Raw genomic sequence first — 17392 nt, 5'->3', positions numbered from 1 at the left:
CAAATATTAATTGACGGCAAGACAGCTATGATGTAAAGTAATGATTAAAAACAAGAAATAGATAATGAAGAATACAATTAATTCTGCACTAACGAACGTTAACAAATATACATCCTGAGATTTTGACTAACCTTCCATGCTCCAATTCTCTACTTATGATTTGGAAAGATAAATGTAACGAGTTTTATACCCAGAAACAAAGAGATTTATTGATTCATGTACCATGGAAAACTACCTTAAATATGCAGTATAATTTATAATAACAATAGCCAAAAATAATTGTAGATAGCTAAAAAGATTGCTCAACATTACCCAAGTCATAAGTATATTATGTAATCAGAAATATATTGGGGTCACAGATCGGTCCTACACTCACAAATCAGTACACTGTCTTTGCAATCCGGCATCATATTTTTGTTCCTTTCTTGACAATCTACACAATTGATTTATAAGTCTAATGCTCAGGCTGCAATAGCATAACCTCCCCGAAAACATGATTTTCTAACATAGAACTTCTCATCAACACATTTTAAAAAATTCCCTAACAAGAGAATGATCTAGGTTGTACAAGCAACAATCACCGCTTAACTACAAGATGGTTTGCAACATGCACATGTCCAAGGTCCAAATCTTCAATTCTTCAGAGCACCAACAATAACAACTCGAATTTAGCTGCACAGTAATTTAAACATCTCTGTTTAGTAGAGACAAAAAATGACGGATGCTAGTTAACCATAGGTCAGAGCAGATAAGACAAAAATGAACTACAAGATGCTAATACAAATCCAAGTTAAAGATTTAATAAATTAGTTGTAACTAGTGACCATACAAAAAAATGGATTTCTTCATAAAAAATTTAGCCCACAAAGATTTTACAATAACCAGTGAACTGGCTGAAAGTAATGTTAATATGTCAGCAAAAAATAAAGGTTGCTGAAAATGCAGATAGAAAAAAGCAGAGGCACATAATTCAATGGATATGACCGTACAATTAAAGAACAGATTGGTCACAGAGAACACCAGGTGACAGCCCCACTTCTAACTAGTGGTTAATACTTTTATATAGAATGAATAGAATGTACTACTCGTATAATAATATTAATACCAAATTATTCAGCTCATGTAAAAGTACCCAACCAAAATGAGATAAACACAACATACAATACATACAATCTGTATCATGTTTTAATTTATCGAAACTATAGAGAACCACCTTTTAGTTAGCCAACATTAGTGTTTAGGTTTATAATTTAGGATTTAAGGTTAAAGATTTACGAGTTAGCGTCTAGATTTTTAAGATAAACAAAATAATTTTAAAAAAGTTGGCTGATGTTGGCCAAAAAAAGTTGGTTACCTAAAATCACACTTTAATTTATATTCCAAATATGTAGTCTAAGGGGTCAATCAGTTGATTCAGCTTCAATAATTTCTATTATTTGATTAATGAAATGCAATTTTCTATAAAAAAGAATATGATTAAGAACGAGAGAAGATAATAAAAGGAAATGGATGGTAAGAGATCCTCTATGCAAGATCATGGGAAAAAAAAGGAGAGAGAGAGAGAGAGAGAGGGAGGGAGGGGGGATTTAAAGTGCTTTCTATGAAGTGTAGCTTACAAATCTCAACATGTTTAAGTGGGAAAGTCCTCTAAAAAGAACATTAGCTTTATACCAAATAGATGTGACAAATTTCATCACATCCTACAAAACATGCTTGTTCTGAAAATCTGTTTTATGCAAGGCAATGAAATATGTTCGACAGAAAACGGGAACATATGTGACAGAAGTATACCAAGTTACCCCGGCTCTCTCTCCTTCTCTTTTGATTCTGTTATTGAATTTGGATCCTCTGAATTTTCACTTTAGAGAGTAAAGTGTGATCTCTCATTATTGAATGGTTTCTCACTTTCTCTCTCATATTTTTTCTTGGCCCCACTTACGAAATAAATGGTGAGAGATCACACTTTACCCTCTAAAGTGAAATTTAAACTTTAGAGAATCCAAATCCCTGTTATTTGTCATCCACAGAGAGACAAAAATATTAACCAAGTAAATTTTATTCCGTTATTTATTAGCAAAATACAATTGACTAGCATTGAAATGCCCAAAATAAAGCTAAACAGTTGTGCTGACTACAATCCTGCATGAAAACCACAGAATGAATCCAGACTTGAGGATAAAGGAGAATCTTCAGCAGGAGGTATCGAGTTTGACCTTGGAATTAATAACAACTTCAATGGCTATGGATAAGTGAATAAGAGAAAAAATGAAAACTGAAATCTAAGATACATGGTCACGGGTTCAGCTCAACTATGAAAAGTGAGAGACAGTGTATTTCATTTTGGGGGAGAACAAAAGCATCTATAGATAGTTTATTCATAGTAAAGTCATCCATAGATAGTTCACATTAGCTACATTATTATTTAAATAAACCAAAATTGTTTGACAATGAAGGCTACCTAATTCAATTAGCAGGATTCACAGTCAAATCACAAACACAAAGGAAGAAAATCCATAGAAATTCCCTATAAATAAACCCACATATACAAAGGTACAAGTGAGACAAAAGGTTTATCACAAAACTCATGTAAGTTGCTGCTACCATTATACTAATAAACTTCATACCAACTAACTGATTTCCTTCTGTTACTCAATCGTAAACTAACAAAATGATTTATTAGGATTATACCCTATATCCAAAAGTAAACTCATAAACTGTTTATGAGTATGACTATGATATGCCAAATACTGTCTTCTTTGTCTGCAGCTAATTGCTTCTAGTGATAGCATTCTAACATATCTACAAATCATACTACCAAAATACACGATGAACAATTTCATTTTTATTTCAAAACTGCAAATTCCCATCGTATCTTAATTTCATGAACTTCCATGACCACTCTTCGTCCATCAAGACATCACAATCTTAGACAAAAACAAAAAGAACAATATAATCCTACGCAAATTATGCTAGATAACCATAAAACACAAGCTATATTAGTTATCATAAACAAATCAAAATAGAAGAAGAAAAAAAATAAGAAATTACCTAGTTCATTACCACTACTGCTGTTGCTGGTTTTGTGGGTTCGGTGGAGGAGGCATGCCTGGGCGAGGAGGTCCGAACACCGGAACGCCGCTGCCAGGTGGAGGAGGCATCCCAGGACGAGGCGGAGGCGGGGCGGGCATCCCTGGCCTTGGCGGAGCAGGAGGCCCTCTCACCATCTGACCAGGTGGTGGAGGACCCATAGGCCGCTGCCCAAACTGTGGCGGAACAGGGAAAGGCTGTGGAGGCCCACCACCGGGCCTGGGTGGTGCAAATTGCCCAGGCGGCATCGGAGGTGGCGGGCCTCGTGCCATTGGCGGTGGACCCTGACCAGGATACCCCGGCATCTGGCCAGGCGGCCGCATAACCGGTGCACCGCCGGGATAAGAAACTGGTGGCGCCGAAAGCTGCGGCGGGCGCGAGATCTGCGGCTGCATCATGCCGGGAGCTGGTCCACCAACACCACGGACGGGCCCAGCCAGCCCGGGCTGGGCCTGGACAACTGGAGCTGCGGGGATACCTCGGCCTGCGGCACGGCCTATGCCAGGACCGCCCATTGCGGCGGCGTTGACGGCCTTAGCGCGTGACTCTTCAGGCGGCGGAGGACCCTCGACGGTCATGGAGATAACCTCCTCGCCGCGTAAGAGAACCAGGCCAAGTGTGCGGCGGTCCTCGCGGTCTTCTCCTGGCGCGGTTTTTTTTCCCTTGGCCGGTGGAAGCTTCCGGAACTCTTCGCAGTCTCCGAGGACAAGGTTCATGTGGCGGTCGAAGGCCATAAATTTTCCGACGAGCTGGCGGCCGTCTTGGATAGTGACCCTCATTCGGTAGTTAATGTATTGAAGCATCTTGGAGCTCTTTGACATCGACATTGTTGCGGTTTTCAGTAAGGTTTTGCTCTGAATCTGAAGTTGTTAGGGTTTCAGAGCATTGAAAGTCGAAGAAGCATGAGAGAGAGAGAAGGTAAAAGCAGCTTCTCAGTGTAGTAAACTAGTAATAGTACTATACTAGGGTTTAAGAATAATTGAGAATTTCAAAAATTATATTGGGCCTATTGCATAATGGGCCCAAATTCACAGTACTCATGGCCCAATTATTTTATTCTACAAAAAATTAAGACCAAACAAAATATCTATAAAATAAAAATAGAGGAAAGTCCACCACCTACTTTATGATTCCAAAATTGAACGAAAGAGAATATATGAAAGTAGACTTATATTAATTCACCCAAAAGAAAAAAAAAGTAGACTTATAAAGATAATATATATAAATATAAATAAATATATAATACTAGATTGAAAGGTACCGTAAAAAACAAAAAAATATAATAATTAATTTTAACAGAATATTTTTTATCATAAAATCTATACAAAATTTGGTGGGAACATGTAATTAAACCTAAAAAATTAAACCAAACGAGCCTAATATTGATTCAAATTTAGACATTTAGTGTTATATTTAAAATTTAAAATGTTTCGAAACTTAAATTAATTCAATTCAAATTTGTTTTTTTCCTCAAATTTGAACTAAATCAATCCAATTTTATTTTTATTTTGTATAAACAAATATATTTGTTCAGTCCAAACCTTTCTTGTAGATTGCAACTAGGGGTGTGCATGGCTCGGTCCGGTTTGAAGACCCGGTCCGACCCCAAACACTTTAGGAGTTATTTTGGTGTGGTTTCATCGGGTCTAGGACTGGGTAAGGGTATTAAAAATAGATCCAGTCATTTTTTCGGGTCAGGTCCGGGCCATGGCTCGGCTCACCCGAAGTCGGCCCGGTAGCTTGGTCATCATACACAATTAATATTTTGTGTTATTAGTGATAGATGATGGCTATTCTTATGTGAAATTTGAGTATTGTAAACCTTAATATTTTGTGTTATTAGTTATTATAAGACTATAAGTTAATGTTTTATGTTTGAAATGCATAAGATTTTAGACTAATGCATAATATTGTGTTATTTGTATTCATTTAAATATTTGGTGTTATTAGACAATATTAGTATTGATTATGGTTATGCTTTAATTTTAGAGAAGAGTTGGTTCTTGTTATATTTTTCTAAGTGAATTTTACCATGTCAAATAATGGTTAAAATCTTGAAAATTTGGATATTTTCATATGTTAGTTTATAAGAAGGTATCAAGATAATGTAATGTTAACGGCTCGATTTTCACCCGATTTTTACCCGGTATAATCGTGGCCCGAAAGTGTATAGGTTTCATCGGGTCTAGAGTCAAGTTCGGGTCTAATAAATAGATCCGGTATATATTTCAGGTCGGATAGGTCACATCAAACCTGATTTCACCCGACCCATGCACACCCCTAATTGCAACATAGCCACCAAATCCCCTAAAAACGCCTCCACCACCAAACCTCACAAACCACATCAAAATATAGTAAATTAGTAATATAATTTGGTTCGTGCATGCATCCAAGCTTGACAATTATTATAATGATAGTACCAAGTAGAAAATGTAAGCTATCTCCAACCCTATTTGACCAAGCCCCTATTATTGTTTACTTTTGTTCATTCAGATTCCAATGTACCATTTCTTTAAATAAACTTACAAATTTTCCCTATAATAATTAGATGCCTGATATTTTCCTAAATTAATCATCAATCATTCAATAATAAATTAATAATATATATTATACGTAATAATGATCTAATTTATGTGTGTGCATTATTGCAGTACACTCACTCTGATTTTTGCATACACCGTTCAGAACTGCATCAAGGTCAAAACCTAGATCATAATAGAGTTTAAGAGATTCTTAAATACCATCATCATCACATTCACAAATCACAAGTGACAACAGTGTTTAAGGGACAGGGTCCGTGTGTGTGAGAGAGTTCAGTTCACGGTTCTGACACTGACACGCACATAAAAACAGATCCCTTGTTGCTTTTTTACTGTTTTGCATTCAATCATTATTTACAACAACAACAACCCATTAAGCTTTTCATCGGAAAGTTTAGATTTTTATCGTTTTTTTCCCCACCCTATCATCGATCACACAATGATCTGCACGGTGAAACAACCCGGAATAACAGGGATCAGAGGCTCCGGGCTTGTTTTCCGTGGAAAGGGTCCAACCCAGGTTCAGTCACGGAGTCTTGTTTTGCCTTCCATGATCACAAGAGAGAAGAGATCACAGAGATCTCTTGTTTCGGTGCAAAAGCCACTGCACCTTTCTGCTGTTATTGGTGGTGTTGGGAACCTTTCAGTGAGGCGTGAGAAGAGTGAGTTTGTGACTTGTGGTGCATATGAGGCTGATAGATCAGAGGTTGAAGGAGCAGGAGCTTCTTCTCCTAAGGTTCCATCAGAGGCAGCTAAGAAGGTGAAGATTGGGATATACTTTGCAACATGGTGGGCTTTGAATGTGGTGTTCAATATATATAACAAGAAGGTGTTGAATGCTTACCCTTACCCTTGGCTCACTTCAACACTCTCACTTGCATGTGGTTCTCTCATGATGTTGATTTCATGGGCCACAAGGATTGCTGAGGCTCCTAAGACTGATCTTGAGTTTTGGAAGACCTTGTTCCCTGTAAGTGATGGCTGGACTTTTGTTTCTTTGTTTGTTTCCTGAGAATACAATTAAATTTTGATGGCAAGAAGTGAAAGCAATGTTTTTGTTTGTTCATGCATGGAGTTTTGTTTTGTTCTGTTTTCTATTTAACAATTTTGGTCCCATCTCTGGATTTCTATGTGGTTTGACTTCAGACAAGGTTGCTGATTCTAATTCATTATAAACTATGTAGATCAATAGGATGGAGTTTTTGTCTGAGAATTTTATTTTTCATAAATAGTTTCAGCTTTTCCCTGTAATTTTTATGTATATATATATTCATAGATGAACAAGGACCTTAGTGTTTAATTTTTTCTTTATTATTTTTTGGCTTCAGGTTGCTGTTGCACATACAATAGGACATGTAGCAGCAACAGTTAGTATGTCAAAGGTTGCAGTATCATTCACTCATATCATCAAGAGTGGGGAACCTGCTTTCAGTGTACTGGTTTCCAGATTTATCTTGGGTGAAACCTTTCCGGTGCCGGTTTATTTGTCTTTGATTCCGATCATCGGTGGATGTGCGCTTGCCGCTGTGACTGAGCTCAATTTCAACATGATTGGTAAATATGCAACGTTTCTTCTGAAGAACTTTTGCTAATTCCATCATGTTCTTTTGCATTTTGTTATTTTGTCATAGCAAGAGTTTGGAGATAGGATGAGAAACTAACATGAATTTTACTTTAACTCAGAGAAATGAAAGTATGCTTTTAAGTTATTGAGTCAACATTCTTGTATTCCTATTAACACAATTTACATGTGCTATTATATATTTGAGTGCATATGCCTCTAGAGGATGTTGTCATGAATGTATTTCTCATAAGTTACCAACTAGTAGTAATTTTTCGCCCTTCTAACTTGGATTTCTTGACCTTTTTATTACAGGTTTTATGGGGGCTATGATATCAAATTTGGCATTTGTTTTCCGTAATATCTTTTCAAAGAAGGGAATGAAGGGAAATTCTGTCAGCGGAATGAATTACTACGCTTGTTTATCTATGTTGTCATTGGTAATTCTCACACCATTTGCAATTGCTGTGGAGGGGCCACAGATGTGGGCAGCTGGATGGCAAACCGCCCTCTCGCAGATCGGACCTCAGTTTATATGGTAAATAAAAGATGACTGCTCAATCTGATGTTATCCCTATTATGTTTGCTATGCCAGCTTCAATCTTCTTAATCTCTGTCTCTATATTTTCAACTGAACATAAGATGATATCTTGAAGTTTTCATGATCTTTGATTAGATATAAACAAACTATTGCCTTCTCCATTTCTTTTTCTGTCCTTTTAGGGAAATTCCAAATGAGGAGTGTTATGGGGCCAGCAACTTTTGTGATTTATAACCATCAAATAACCATCAATGATGATTTTAATGGTGTGAGATTGGTGTGAGATTTCATCCAATGGTTCACTTTTCTTTGTTGGTTACATGCTGGCCAAAATTTGAAAAAGTTGCTAGCCTCCTAAACTTTTCCATTCCAAATTATTTGATATTTCTCAAACAGTTAGCTATTTGTTTTTTGAGATACATATACATGAGAGGAGTCTCTATGTGTGAGAGTATAACTAATTTTTGTTTAGATGCAAAAGACATGTGATGAAGTACCTCACTTATGCTGCTATGCAATTAGAATTAAGTAATAAACCTATTCTGCAGCTAATTATAAAGTTGACAAGATCTGTTTAATATGTTTGAACTTTTGATTTGGAGGTATCTACTCTTTTGGTTCTGAAAACTAAATGTACGGCTGATAACTGTGTTTTACAGGTGGTTGGCGGCTCAGAGCGTATTTTATCATCTGTACAATCAGGTGTCCTACATGTCTTTGGATGAGATCTCTCCTTTGACATTTAGCATTGGAAACACCATGAAGCGTATATCTGTTATAGTTTCTTCAATCATTATCTTCCATACACCAGTTCAACCCGTCAATGCACTCGGAGCTGCCATCGCTATCCTTGGAACCTTCTTGTATTCACAGGTAAACCCGACAAACAAACTTCTTTAGTCAGTAATATTGCCATCCAAGGTGACCTGATTAGTTTCTGTAGTTCGAATTATCACCTACTTGCGATTGGTTTGAACCCACCATTGTTTATTACTTGCCTATTACCATCTCTTCTCAAGAACATGAGTGGAGAATATGAATTGGTTCCCCTTTTAAATTTGAGGCTTCTGATGGTCCCTCATCTGTTTCGACATCTTCAAATGGAGTTGCAAGTTGCAACCACCTTGGAAAAATGAAAAATAGAAAATTGCTTGTCAATATAGTAGCATATTGTATAGATGGAAAATATTAAAAGAGGTTTAAATATAAATGGTTTAAATGCAGATATGATTTATGATACGACACTAACTGTTGTTTGATCTATATAGCCGACTCCACTATTGGTATTTTATACATGCTCTGATTTTCGTTTGTACTCGCATTTCGCAGGCAAAGCAGTAGGGTGCAAACTGCAAAGAAGTTAAGAATACTCCAAGGACTCTTTTTTTTCACCTCTATCAAACTCAGCCAATTATGAGAATGTTGGTTTTGAATGGCTTGATTTTGGTAAGACTGGATGATCCGGCTATTTCTCTATTTGTGTATATAGATATTAATAATGATATGCTGAGGAACAATGTCAATTTAAAGTTGGTTAGTCTTTTTGTTTTTTTCACTTTTATTTTGGGGGGAAGAAGGGTGCTTTTTTCAGTTTCTGCATCATCATCATAAGTTGGAGGAATCCAAGTTTATATTTCATGTAGTTTGAGAATAATTTCTCAAACACACTGCTTTATAATATGGAATTTTTAATAATCCTAGTATGATGCTATTGATATGATTTGCATAACATTAATTCACTACAATGGCATCAAGGTGCTATTATATATGAACTATATATGAAGGTGCATATTAAACAAAAATAATTCCAATAAAATTCAAAGTAAGTATAAGAAGCATGCCTTTCACATAAGTTGGGGAAGGAAAGAAGAGAGACAAACCAGTTCAATGCTGGAAGCAGCAATGGAAGATTGAAGGTCCTAAAATAAAATCATTGAGCTTGAGCTAATATTGTTTCAGAGTTTCATATGCTGAAGTTTGTAGTAGTTTGTGGATGTCTGGATGATGTTTTTGAGGCCATTGAAGCCCCAAGATAAATTTTTGTGGATAAGGTTTTAAGATGTACTGGATCAATGCTCCAAAATGATTATGACAAATCCAATTAGTGCAACATAAGAATAAGTAATTAGAGAAAATCAGATAAGTGTTGAAATTGTATATTGTGATAAAATAGAGCAAAATACTAAAATCTTTAATTGGTTTTTATACTTTTTTTTTTTGAATGGTCAATTCAATTTATATCTATTATTCTCTAAACTTACACCTGTGAAACAAATTAGTAATTCTTTGCAATTATCAAGGCATAGAAACTTATGAAACATATTTAACCTAATATTTATCAAGGTTTATTTAATTTGTTGTATTATTTTTGTAAATTATGGGTATGAACTATGAACAACCAATTGACGAGGACTATAGAGATTTTGTAACTTACATCGGCTGAGTCTCGTTATCTTCTTTTTTTTTTTTTTTTTTGTTGCCCATCTAACAAGTCAATGACTAATTTGTCGTAAATTTGAGATCTATTTAAGAGTCTGCCACTACCTATGAGTTGCTGTATACACAAAAACTAATCTCATTATCTTAATTTAACGGTGACTAAACACTAATCTTTTTACTTTATATTATCAACCTCTTTTGTGTTAGAGGAGAGTAATCCGGTATTAACAACCAATTGACGAATGACGAGTACTATAGAGATTTGGCTTAGTTCATATCAAGTTAGTAGTTACTATATATAGGATAAATTTGCATCCATACAATAATGATATAAAATCTACAAAATAATTAGTATATTTCAAGTAATAGATTATTATTTCATATGTACGAACAAAGGAAGAATGAAGACAAGAAGATACAATCCAATTTTTTGCCGCTTTTGTGACATTAGTATTACAAGACAAGATGATGGGTAAGGTAGAAGATAAGGTACTTAATTATCAAAGTTGTGACGACAAATTTATATTTCTTTGAAATGATTAATGATATCAATAACAAAGTTTGCGATCCAAATTTAGGGGTGAGCACGGGTAATGGGTACCAATTATCCGTCTGAATCCGAACCGAACCAATTAAATTGGTTCTGGAACCAACGGGTAATCGAGTCCAACCCGAACCAAACCAATAGCCTTTGTTAATGATTGATTCGGATATCGGTTTTGGGGGTGCGGAATCCAAACCAATCCGTGAACCCGATTATATATATATATATATATATATATATATATATATATATATATATATATGGCTTTTAGTGCCTTTTAATGAGATTATTCACTAGTAATACGTTTGGATTTTAATGAGTTTAGTTTTTAATGTATTTGGTGTTTAACATCTTTAGATTATTTATATTGATGTTACATGTTTATTGTACTTGTTGAATTTTTAAGATAAAAAATTGTTTTTTTGTGAATTTCAAAGTCACCGGATACCCAATTACCCGAACCGAACCAATCCGTTATTAATCGGTTTGGTTTGATTCGGGTACATGCACAAAAAATTACAAATTCGAACCAAATCAAACCAATTATATTTTGATCGGTTCGGTTCTAATTTTACCTTGAATCTGAACCAAACCGACCTGTGCTGACCCCTATCCAAATTCCAAAGTATCCGTAGAGCGCTACGTAGGGGTGTTCGCAGTGCGATTTGAATCGGTTTTGAGTCAAAAACTCATCCGATCCGAACACTATGTTTACTTGCGGTGCGGTTTGGATTGGATGATTTTTTTAAAAAAATCCAATTCGATCCGATCCAATTTCGAGCGGTTTGGATTAGATTGGATTTGCGGTTTTGTAAATTAAAACAATTAAATATATATAATAAATCTCAACTTCAAATTTCAAATAACCAATAATGACATAGCAAGTCTTAACAATATCTTAAAAAACTAACGATAACATAACAACAGAAATAAAATTATAGGTTAGTTAAAATAAATAAATAAATCACATTTTGAACATAAAACATCTATTAAATAATAATAATACATGAAAAATATAAAAATATATAACAAATTGAATATGTTATAACTATAATTGTAAACATAATAATAAAATAATAATATTATAACACATTGTGCGGTTTGGATTGGATTGGATCGGTTGTGAAAAGTAGATCCAAAATCCGATCCGATCTAGTGGTTTGCAAAAAATAAGATCCAATCAAATTCGAATTAGTGCGGTTTTAATCGGTTTTCAGTTTGAATTAGATTGAATGAACGGTTTAATTTGGATCGGTTTGTATTTGAACACCCCTAGCGCTACGTACACATACGTACTTTAATAATTTTTAATGTAGTTCGTTGTGTACTTATAATAGATCAAAACGAGGGTTTGAGAAAGTAAAAAACACACTTTAGCCACAGTTGCCCTACTTGAAAAAACTGTGGCAAACATGAATTGGCCACGGTTATATATATATAGAGGATAATAAAACACAAAAAAAAAAAAAAAGAATAACATAAAACTGGATACAAATGAAGCAAAGATTACTGCCATCTTGATCTCCATCTTTCTCTCTTTTTTGTTTGCTTTTGGGATGATGCTATAAACATTTAACAAAACATATGAAGAAAAGTTAGAGTAGGACTTATTGTTGAAAAGATGATAGAATTTCGTCTTCAGATAGTTTAGACATATAAGAAAAAAATCGACAAAATATCTAATTCAGACCATGGATTAAATGAAAGATAGAAAAGTAAAAAAAAAATCTAAAAAAAGTTATACACATAGTGATAAAAGGAAATCTATGTATAAAAATTTTACTTAAAGATAATACATGATCTCGCAATAAGAAAATATGAGTGGGTTATTCTAGTATGATTATATTACATGACTATAATATTTTAAAAAGTGTTTCTAAAATTAAAATAACGTTTTAGTGTTGTTTTAAAAAAGTAAAAATATAAAAAAGTGTAACTTTAATTTTAACACACTTATATAATCACTATAATATAATTATACTAGAACCCACCAATATGAGTAGCTGTTTTGGCTTAGGGGGAACTTAGTGTAGTTACTAGCCCCATAAAATTTAGTCATACCATTTATCTAACCTACCCTCTAAATAAAGATGTAATCAAAATGGCCTAAATTTGAGAAATATGTAAATTAGATACTTTATATAGTGAATGGTGATAGACTTTAGTCAACTTGCATTGATATTTTTTTTTTTTTTTCTCTTTTTCCTCTTCATCCGCAGGTATGTACACACACGAAATGAATCAATAGAAGTCAATAATGGGCTCTCCCACAGTCAAATTTCTTTCTACCGTCCATGGCAAATTAAACAGCTTAGCCATGATGAATTTGAAGATTTTGTTGACATTTATATTGTGTGTTGCACTTGAAAAGAATAGGGTTGCCTTCATAGCCCTTGCATAAGCCCTGGCCTGTATCAGTTGCACTCTACTTAGATTTAGAGGAAAAAAAAAACAAGGTATATAATATAGAAATAAAATTTTGAGAAAAACCGTCTCTGACAATTATCTCGAAAGACAACGAGGTCTTTGACAAAAAAATTTCAATTCGCCCCTGACAATTACCTCAAAAGAACAACAGGCCCTATGCCAAAAAAAATCAATGGTATTTTTTTGGCACATCAGTCCCAAAAAAGAATTAGGGACTGGATTGGGTATTTTTTTTTCTTAGGAGCCTCGTTCTTTCGAGATAATTGTCAGGGACTGGGTGGGATATTCACTCAATAATTTTAAATGTTTTTGGAATACCGATAGTCTAATAATTTTAATCGATAATTTTAATTATAAAAAAAATATATAATATATTAATTAAAATTAACGGTTAAAATTATTAAAATACTAATATTCCATGAATATTTGAAAATTTTTTTATAATATAAAAAAAGTTTTAAATATATCTAGAATATTAATACTCCAATAATCCTAATCATTAATTTTAATTAATATATATTATATATATTTTTATGATTAAGATCAACGTTTAAAATTATTAGAATATCAGTGTATTTAGTATACTTGAAATTTTTCCTATAATATAATATATATGTATGGTATATATGATGATAGAAAGTGACAATCTACTTAAAATAATAAACATGTAGGACCAAATTTTTGTGCCAAACGCGGAAACTCAGAGAATTTGATTTAGTAAATGTCAACTAATGATGCTGAGTTTCTAAAAAGAGACCCTTGTCCATTACTAAAAGAATTCTTCATCATCTTCACAAGTCAATTAAAGGTTTTTATATTTATGCAAAAATATCATATAGGATGAAGATGATGATGAAGATGCATGCCAAAATAATAAGATGATATATCAATATATCCTATAGTTGTTTGTTTTTTTTTTCTTTTGTTACCAAATTTTAATATAAATTACATAAATTACCTGTGTGACAATTGTCCATTGTAAATCTGGGGGGAGCCTAACAAAATCATCAAATTTTGTTCCAATTAGAATGGGAATTGCAGTCTGCATGAATAACAATAATGATCATATTTTCAAGACAGTATAATCTCACAAAAAAATAAAAAATAATAGAGTTTAATTTTGATACATTATTAGTATAAAATGTTTAAATTAATAAATTTAAATAACTTTTTAAGTAACAAATTTAAAAATTAATTCATTTTGTTGATATAATAACATATACTGAATTATTTATGTAAATTTCTTTTATTATTATTTATCTCAATACATATTAAATAATTATTGTTTATTTAGTCACCAAAAAATAATTATTATTTAGTTATTTAATAAAGCCCCATACATCAATAATAATGTGTATTGTACTTGTTCCTTTGAAAAAGCTTTTGATGCACATGTGAAAAGCATATGAGACTATACACTTTAATTAATGATGATGTTAACTTTACGAAAGTGAATTGAATAATTCACTACTGAAGAGAAGCAATTCGAAAAGTATAGACCACGTAAAATTATAGTAATTAAATTTTCTAGTGGCTGGTGTTGGGTATAGTATTATGGTACCTGATTCCACTTTCTTGCTTCACTATACCATCCAAAAACACTGCAAATTAAAAAACACACACACCATTTATATTAGGAAAAAGAAACTCATTACTTACTTGTTCCATCACGTTACTAAATTAAAAAGCTTCCATAATAATATTAATAATATTTTGAGTTATTTTATTGTTTAACTACTTTATTAATGTCGCGAATGAGCTATAGTTCAAATGACATAATTTTTCCATACTTACTTAAAATGTTGTAAGTTCGAGTTTTATTAAATTCCTTCACTACTTTTAATTTAGTAATTAAGTTTTTTTGGTGTCAAAAACATTAAAATTAATAGATTTTTTTAAAAAAATATATGATCAAAGATCTAATGAAATATTTAATTGTCGGTACTTTTAATTTACGAAAAAATATTCTATTAATTCTAACGTTTTTTATATTGATAAAGACCTAATTACAAAATTAAAAATAGTGTAGGGATCTAATTAAAAAAAATACAAAAACCTAATTATAAATTTGGTAACATTATAAAAACTAATAGGATAATTAAATTTTAGGAAAAATATAGAGTACCAACATATTATCTGCTAATTTATTACTAACAATAATTAATTATTATATTTTAAACACATATATAAAGAAACACATCTAGAAAATATATCTATAAAGATACTTCTATTAAACACAGTCATAAAAAAGACATTTTTATTAGACACATCCATAAAGATATTTCCATTAAACACAGTTATAAATAAGAGTTGGCAGAAATTAGCAGAAATATTGTTGGTAACGTAGCGAGATTGTAAATTTTATTTTATATATATATAAAAGAGAATAAGATAATGTTTCTAAACCTACCCATTGAGTGTACAACGACTAGTGAGATCAAACATTATCAAAACTGCATCTGCATCTTTGCAAGCCATGGGAATTTGATCCAAGGATTTTTTATCACCTATCAACAATAACATACATGTCACAATTAACTTGTCATCAACAACAGTTATCCATATATATATATATATATATATTTTTTTTTTCATTCTATTTTTTAGAATACTAATAAGTTAACACATAGTCATGTATTCTTCCTTCATTATTATTAGAAATATTAGATAATACAAACTTCTTCATAAATCTTGTGACAAAATTAACCCAACATATTTCTTAATGAACTCATCACAACAAAGAACAAACCAAGAAAAGAAAATTGAAACAGAAACTAAAAATGCAAAGTGTAGCAGAACACATGCAGAGAGAAACAGAGAGAAACAGAGAAATGGAATTGAAGAAGTTGAATTAAAGAATAAGCAAAGTATATATATATGTACCTGAAACATCCCATATACTAAAAGAAATACGAGCTCCTTGAACAAACAATGTTTTGTCCATTAAATTTAGCCCTTCCATCTGCAACCCCTTCTTCTCTTGTTCATTCCCTACATATTTTATCTGATCACAAAAACCAACAGTTGAAATGTCCATATCACATTTTCAATGAAAATAAAAATAAATTTCAGTCTAAAGTCTAAACCATAGTTTCGAAGCCTATAAACTAAACACAATTAATAAAGAAGAGTTTGGTAAAGTTAGGCAAAGAGAAACTAATTGAACTAATAATAACATTATTATTATTGTAATTCATGCTTAGTTGCTTACCACAAAAGTAGTTTTTCCAATATGGCAATCACCCAATAAACTGATCTTCAAGTTAACCAAATCGGAATCCGTTTCATACCCACTTTCGCTAACCAATGTGTGGTGGAATCCCTGGTCGTGGTCGTCTGACACGGCCACGGCCAGAGAAGAATCCCCAAGGGGAAGTCTCGTATACCGAGACGATTTACTCTTCTTTCCAACAGAACAAACAAGAAGCCTATCCCAAATGAAGTGAAAAAATTGTCCAACAAAAGATACCCTTTGCAACACACCCCACCTTATATCAACCTCAACAATTCTCTTGCATAGTTGTGACATCTTCCTTCTAATCTTGTTCGCCATGGAAGAAGAGAACACCAATTGTATTATTCATAATAACAAGTAATTCTTGATAGACATGGAAAAAGAAAAAAAGAAAAAAAAAACAATAGAAGCTATATTGTTGTTTATGGTGTTGTTATGGTGTGGTGTGGTGTGTTTGGTTTTTTTTCTCTTTTTAGGTCCCACTAACTAACGCAAGGACTATAGGGGGAGTATTTAATTATCAAAAATGTTATTTGTACACTAAAATTAGCTATTAAAATCAGCTACAATATATTTGTGTATAAATACATGTGTAGTTTAATTTATTTTCAATGTATATTTATATTTTAGTATGTATTTGATACTGATGACTGACTTTAGTGACTAATTTTAATGTACACGTAGCATAACTTTTTAATTATTTGTGTATGTGACTTTGTGTGTCACTGTTTGATTTAAGGGACAGTTGACCGGTATTTTTCTTATTTGGTTTTCCAAACACTCCCTTATTGCCGGCTACTTTGTTGCTATGTGGACAAGGGTAGTTTGGGAAATTAACATTGCCGTTGGTGGGATAGCACAGGAGGAAAACACCTAACGAGGTATATGTTTAAGAGAAGGAAAATACTATTATTAAGAGTTTTTAAATAAAATGCTTATAGAAAAAAATTATGATATAATTTTTTAATTTATTAAGTTTGTGTATGATAATATATATGATACAAATCAATATAGTAAA

The 17392-nt window shown here is 32.7% G+C and overlaps 3 protein-coding genes and 1 long non-coding RNA gene across 5 annotated transcripts; 1 reads left to right on the top strand and 3 right to left on the bottom strand.

Moving 5' to 3' along the window:
* Positions 1-308: 308 nt before the first annotated feature.
* On the bottom strand, positions 309-4050 carry LOC112764479 (uncharacterized). Its single transcript, XM_025810115.3, has 2 exons — positions 3049-4050; positions 309-672 (listed from the first exon to the last, which is right to left on the bottom strand). Exon 1 carries the CDS (start codon positions 3912-3914, stop codon positions 3063-3065), a length of 852 nt encoding a protein of 283 aa, XP_025665900.1. The 5' UTR covers positions 3915-4050; the 3' UTR covers positions 309-672; positions 3049-3062.
* A 1373-nt stretch (positions 4051-5423) lies between these two features.
* On the top strand, positions 5424-9424 carry LOC112764065 (glucose-6-phosphate/phosphate translocator 1, chloroplastic). Its single transcript, XM_025809592.3, has 5 exons — positions 5424-6597; positions 6956-7181; positions 7504-7726; positions 8389-8602; positions 9059-9424. Exons 1-5 carry the CDS (start codon positions 6067-6069, stop codon positions 9068-9070), a joined length of 1206 nt encoding a protein of 401 aa, XP_025665377.1. The 5' UTR covers positions 5424-6066; the 3' UTR covers positions 9071-9424.
* LOC112764066 (uncharacterized) lies at positions 8174-10437 on the bottom strand. Its single transcript, XR_003182992.3, has 2 exons — positions 9610-10437; positions 8174-8852 (listed from the first exon to the last, which is right to left on the bottom strand). It is a non-coding gene; the product is annotated as an uncharacterized lncRNA (long non-coding RNA).
* Positions 10438-12823: 2386 nt separating this feature from the next.
* On the bottom strand, positions 12824-16858 carry LOC112767103 (septum-promoting GTP-binding protein 1). 2 transcript variants are annotated; one of them, XM_025812981.3, is made up of 6 exons: positions 16351-16858; positions 16023-16143; positions 15550-15646; positions 14701-14740; positions 14098-14181; positions 12824-13121 (listed from the first exon to the last, which is right to left on the bottom strand). In XM_025812981.3, the coding sequence occupies exons 1-6, from the start codon at positions 16690-16692 to the stop codon at positions 12954-12956; spliced, it is 852 nt and encodes a 283-aa protein (XP_025668766.1). In that variant the 5' UTR covers positions 16693-16858; the 3' UTR covers positions 12824-12953. The 2 variants fall into 2 exon arrangements, with proteins under 2 accessions (XP_025668766.1, XP_025668767.1); XM_025812982.3 differs by having other exon boundaries at positions 14098-14134; positions 16351-16855.
* Positions 16859-17392: the final 534 nt, after the last annotated feature.

The sequence above is a fragment of the Arachis hypogaea genome, chromosome 17, assembly GCF_003086295.3.
Source record: "Arachis hypogaea cultivar Tifrunner chromosome 17, arahy.Tifrunner.gnm2.J5K5, whole genome shotgun sequence".
Taxonomy (NCBI): Eukaryota; Viridiplantae; Streptophyta; class Magnoliopsida; order Fabales; family Fabaceae; genus Arachis; species Arachis hypogaea.
The sequence above is the reverse complement of the archived record's forward strand: the minus strand, read 5'-3'. Positions and strand labels throughout refer to the sequence as shown.

Bases quoted from the DNA above. Each gene is read 5' to 3' on its own strand.
- LOC112764479 (XM_025810115.3), bottom strand. From the start codon at position 3,914: ATGTCGATGTCAAAGAGCTCCAAGATGCTTCAATACATTAACTACCGA.
- LOC112764065 (XM_025809592.3), top strand. From the start codon at position 6,067: ATGATCTGCACGGTGAAACAACCCGGAATAACAGGGATCAGAGGCTCC. The intron at 6,598-6,955 runs GTAAGTGATGGC...TTTTGGCTTCAG, and splicing joins TTTGGAAGACCTTGTTCCCT to GTTGCTGTTGCACATACAAT. The intron at 7,182-7,503 runs GTAAATATGCAA...TTTTTATTACAG, and splicing joins GCTCAATTTCAACATGATTG to GTTTTATGGGGGCTATGATA.
- LOC112767103 (XM_025812981.3), bottom strand. From the start codon at position 16,692: ATGGCGAACAAGATTAGAAGGAAGATGTCACAACTATGCAAGAGAATT. The intron at 16,144-16,350 runs GTAAGCAACTAA...TTTTGTGATCAG, and splicing joins TTGGAAAAACTACTTTTGTG to ATAAAATATGTAGGGAATGA. The intron at 15,647-16,022 runs GTACATATATAT...TATTGTTGATAG, and splicing joins TAGTATATGGGATGTTTCAG to GTGATAAAAAATCCTTGGAT.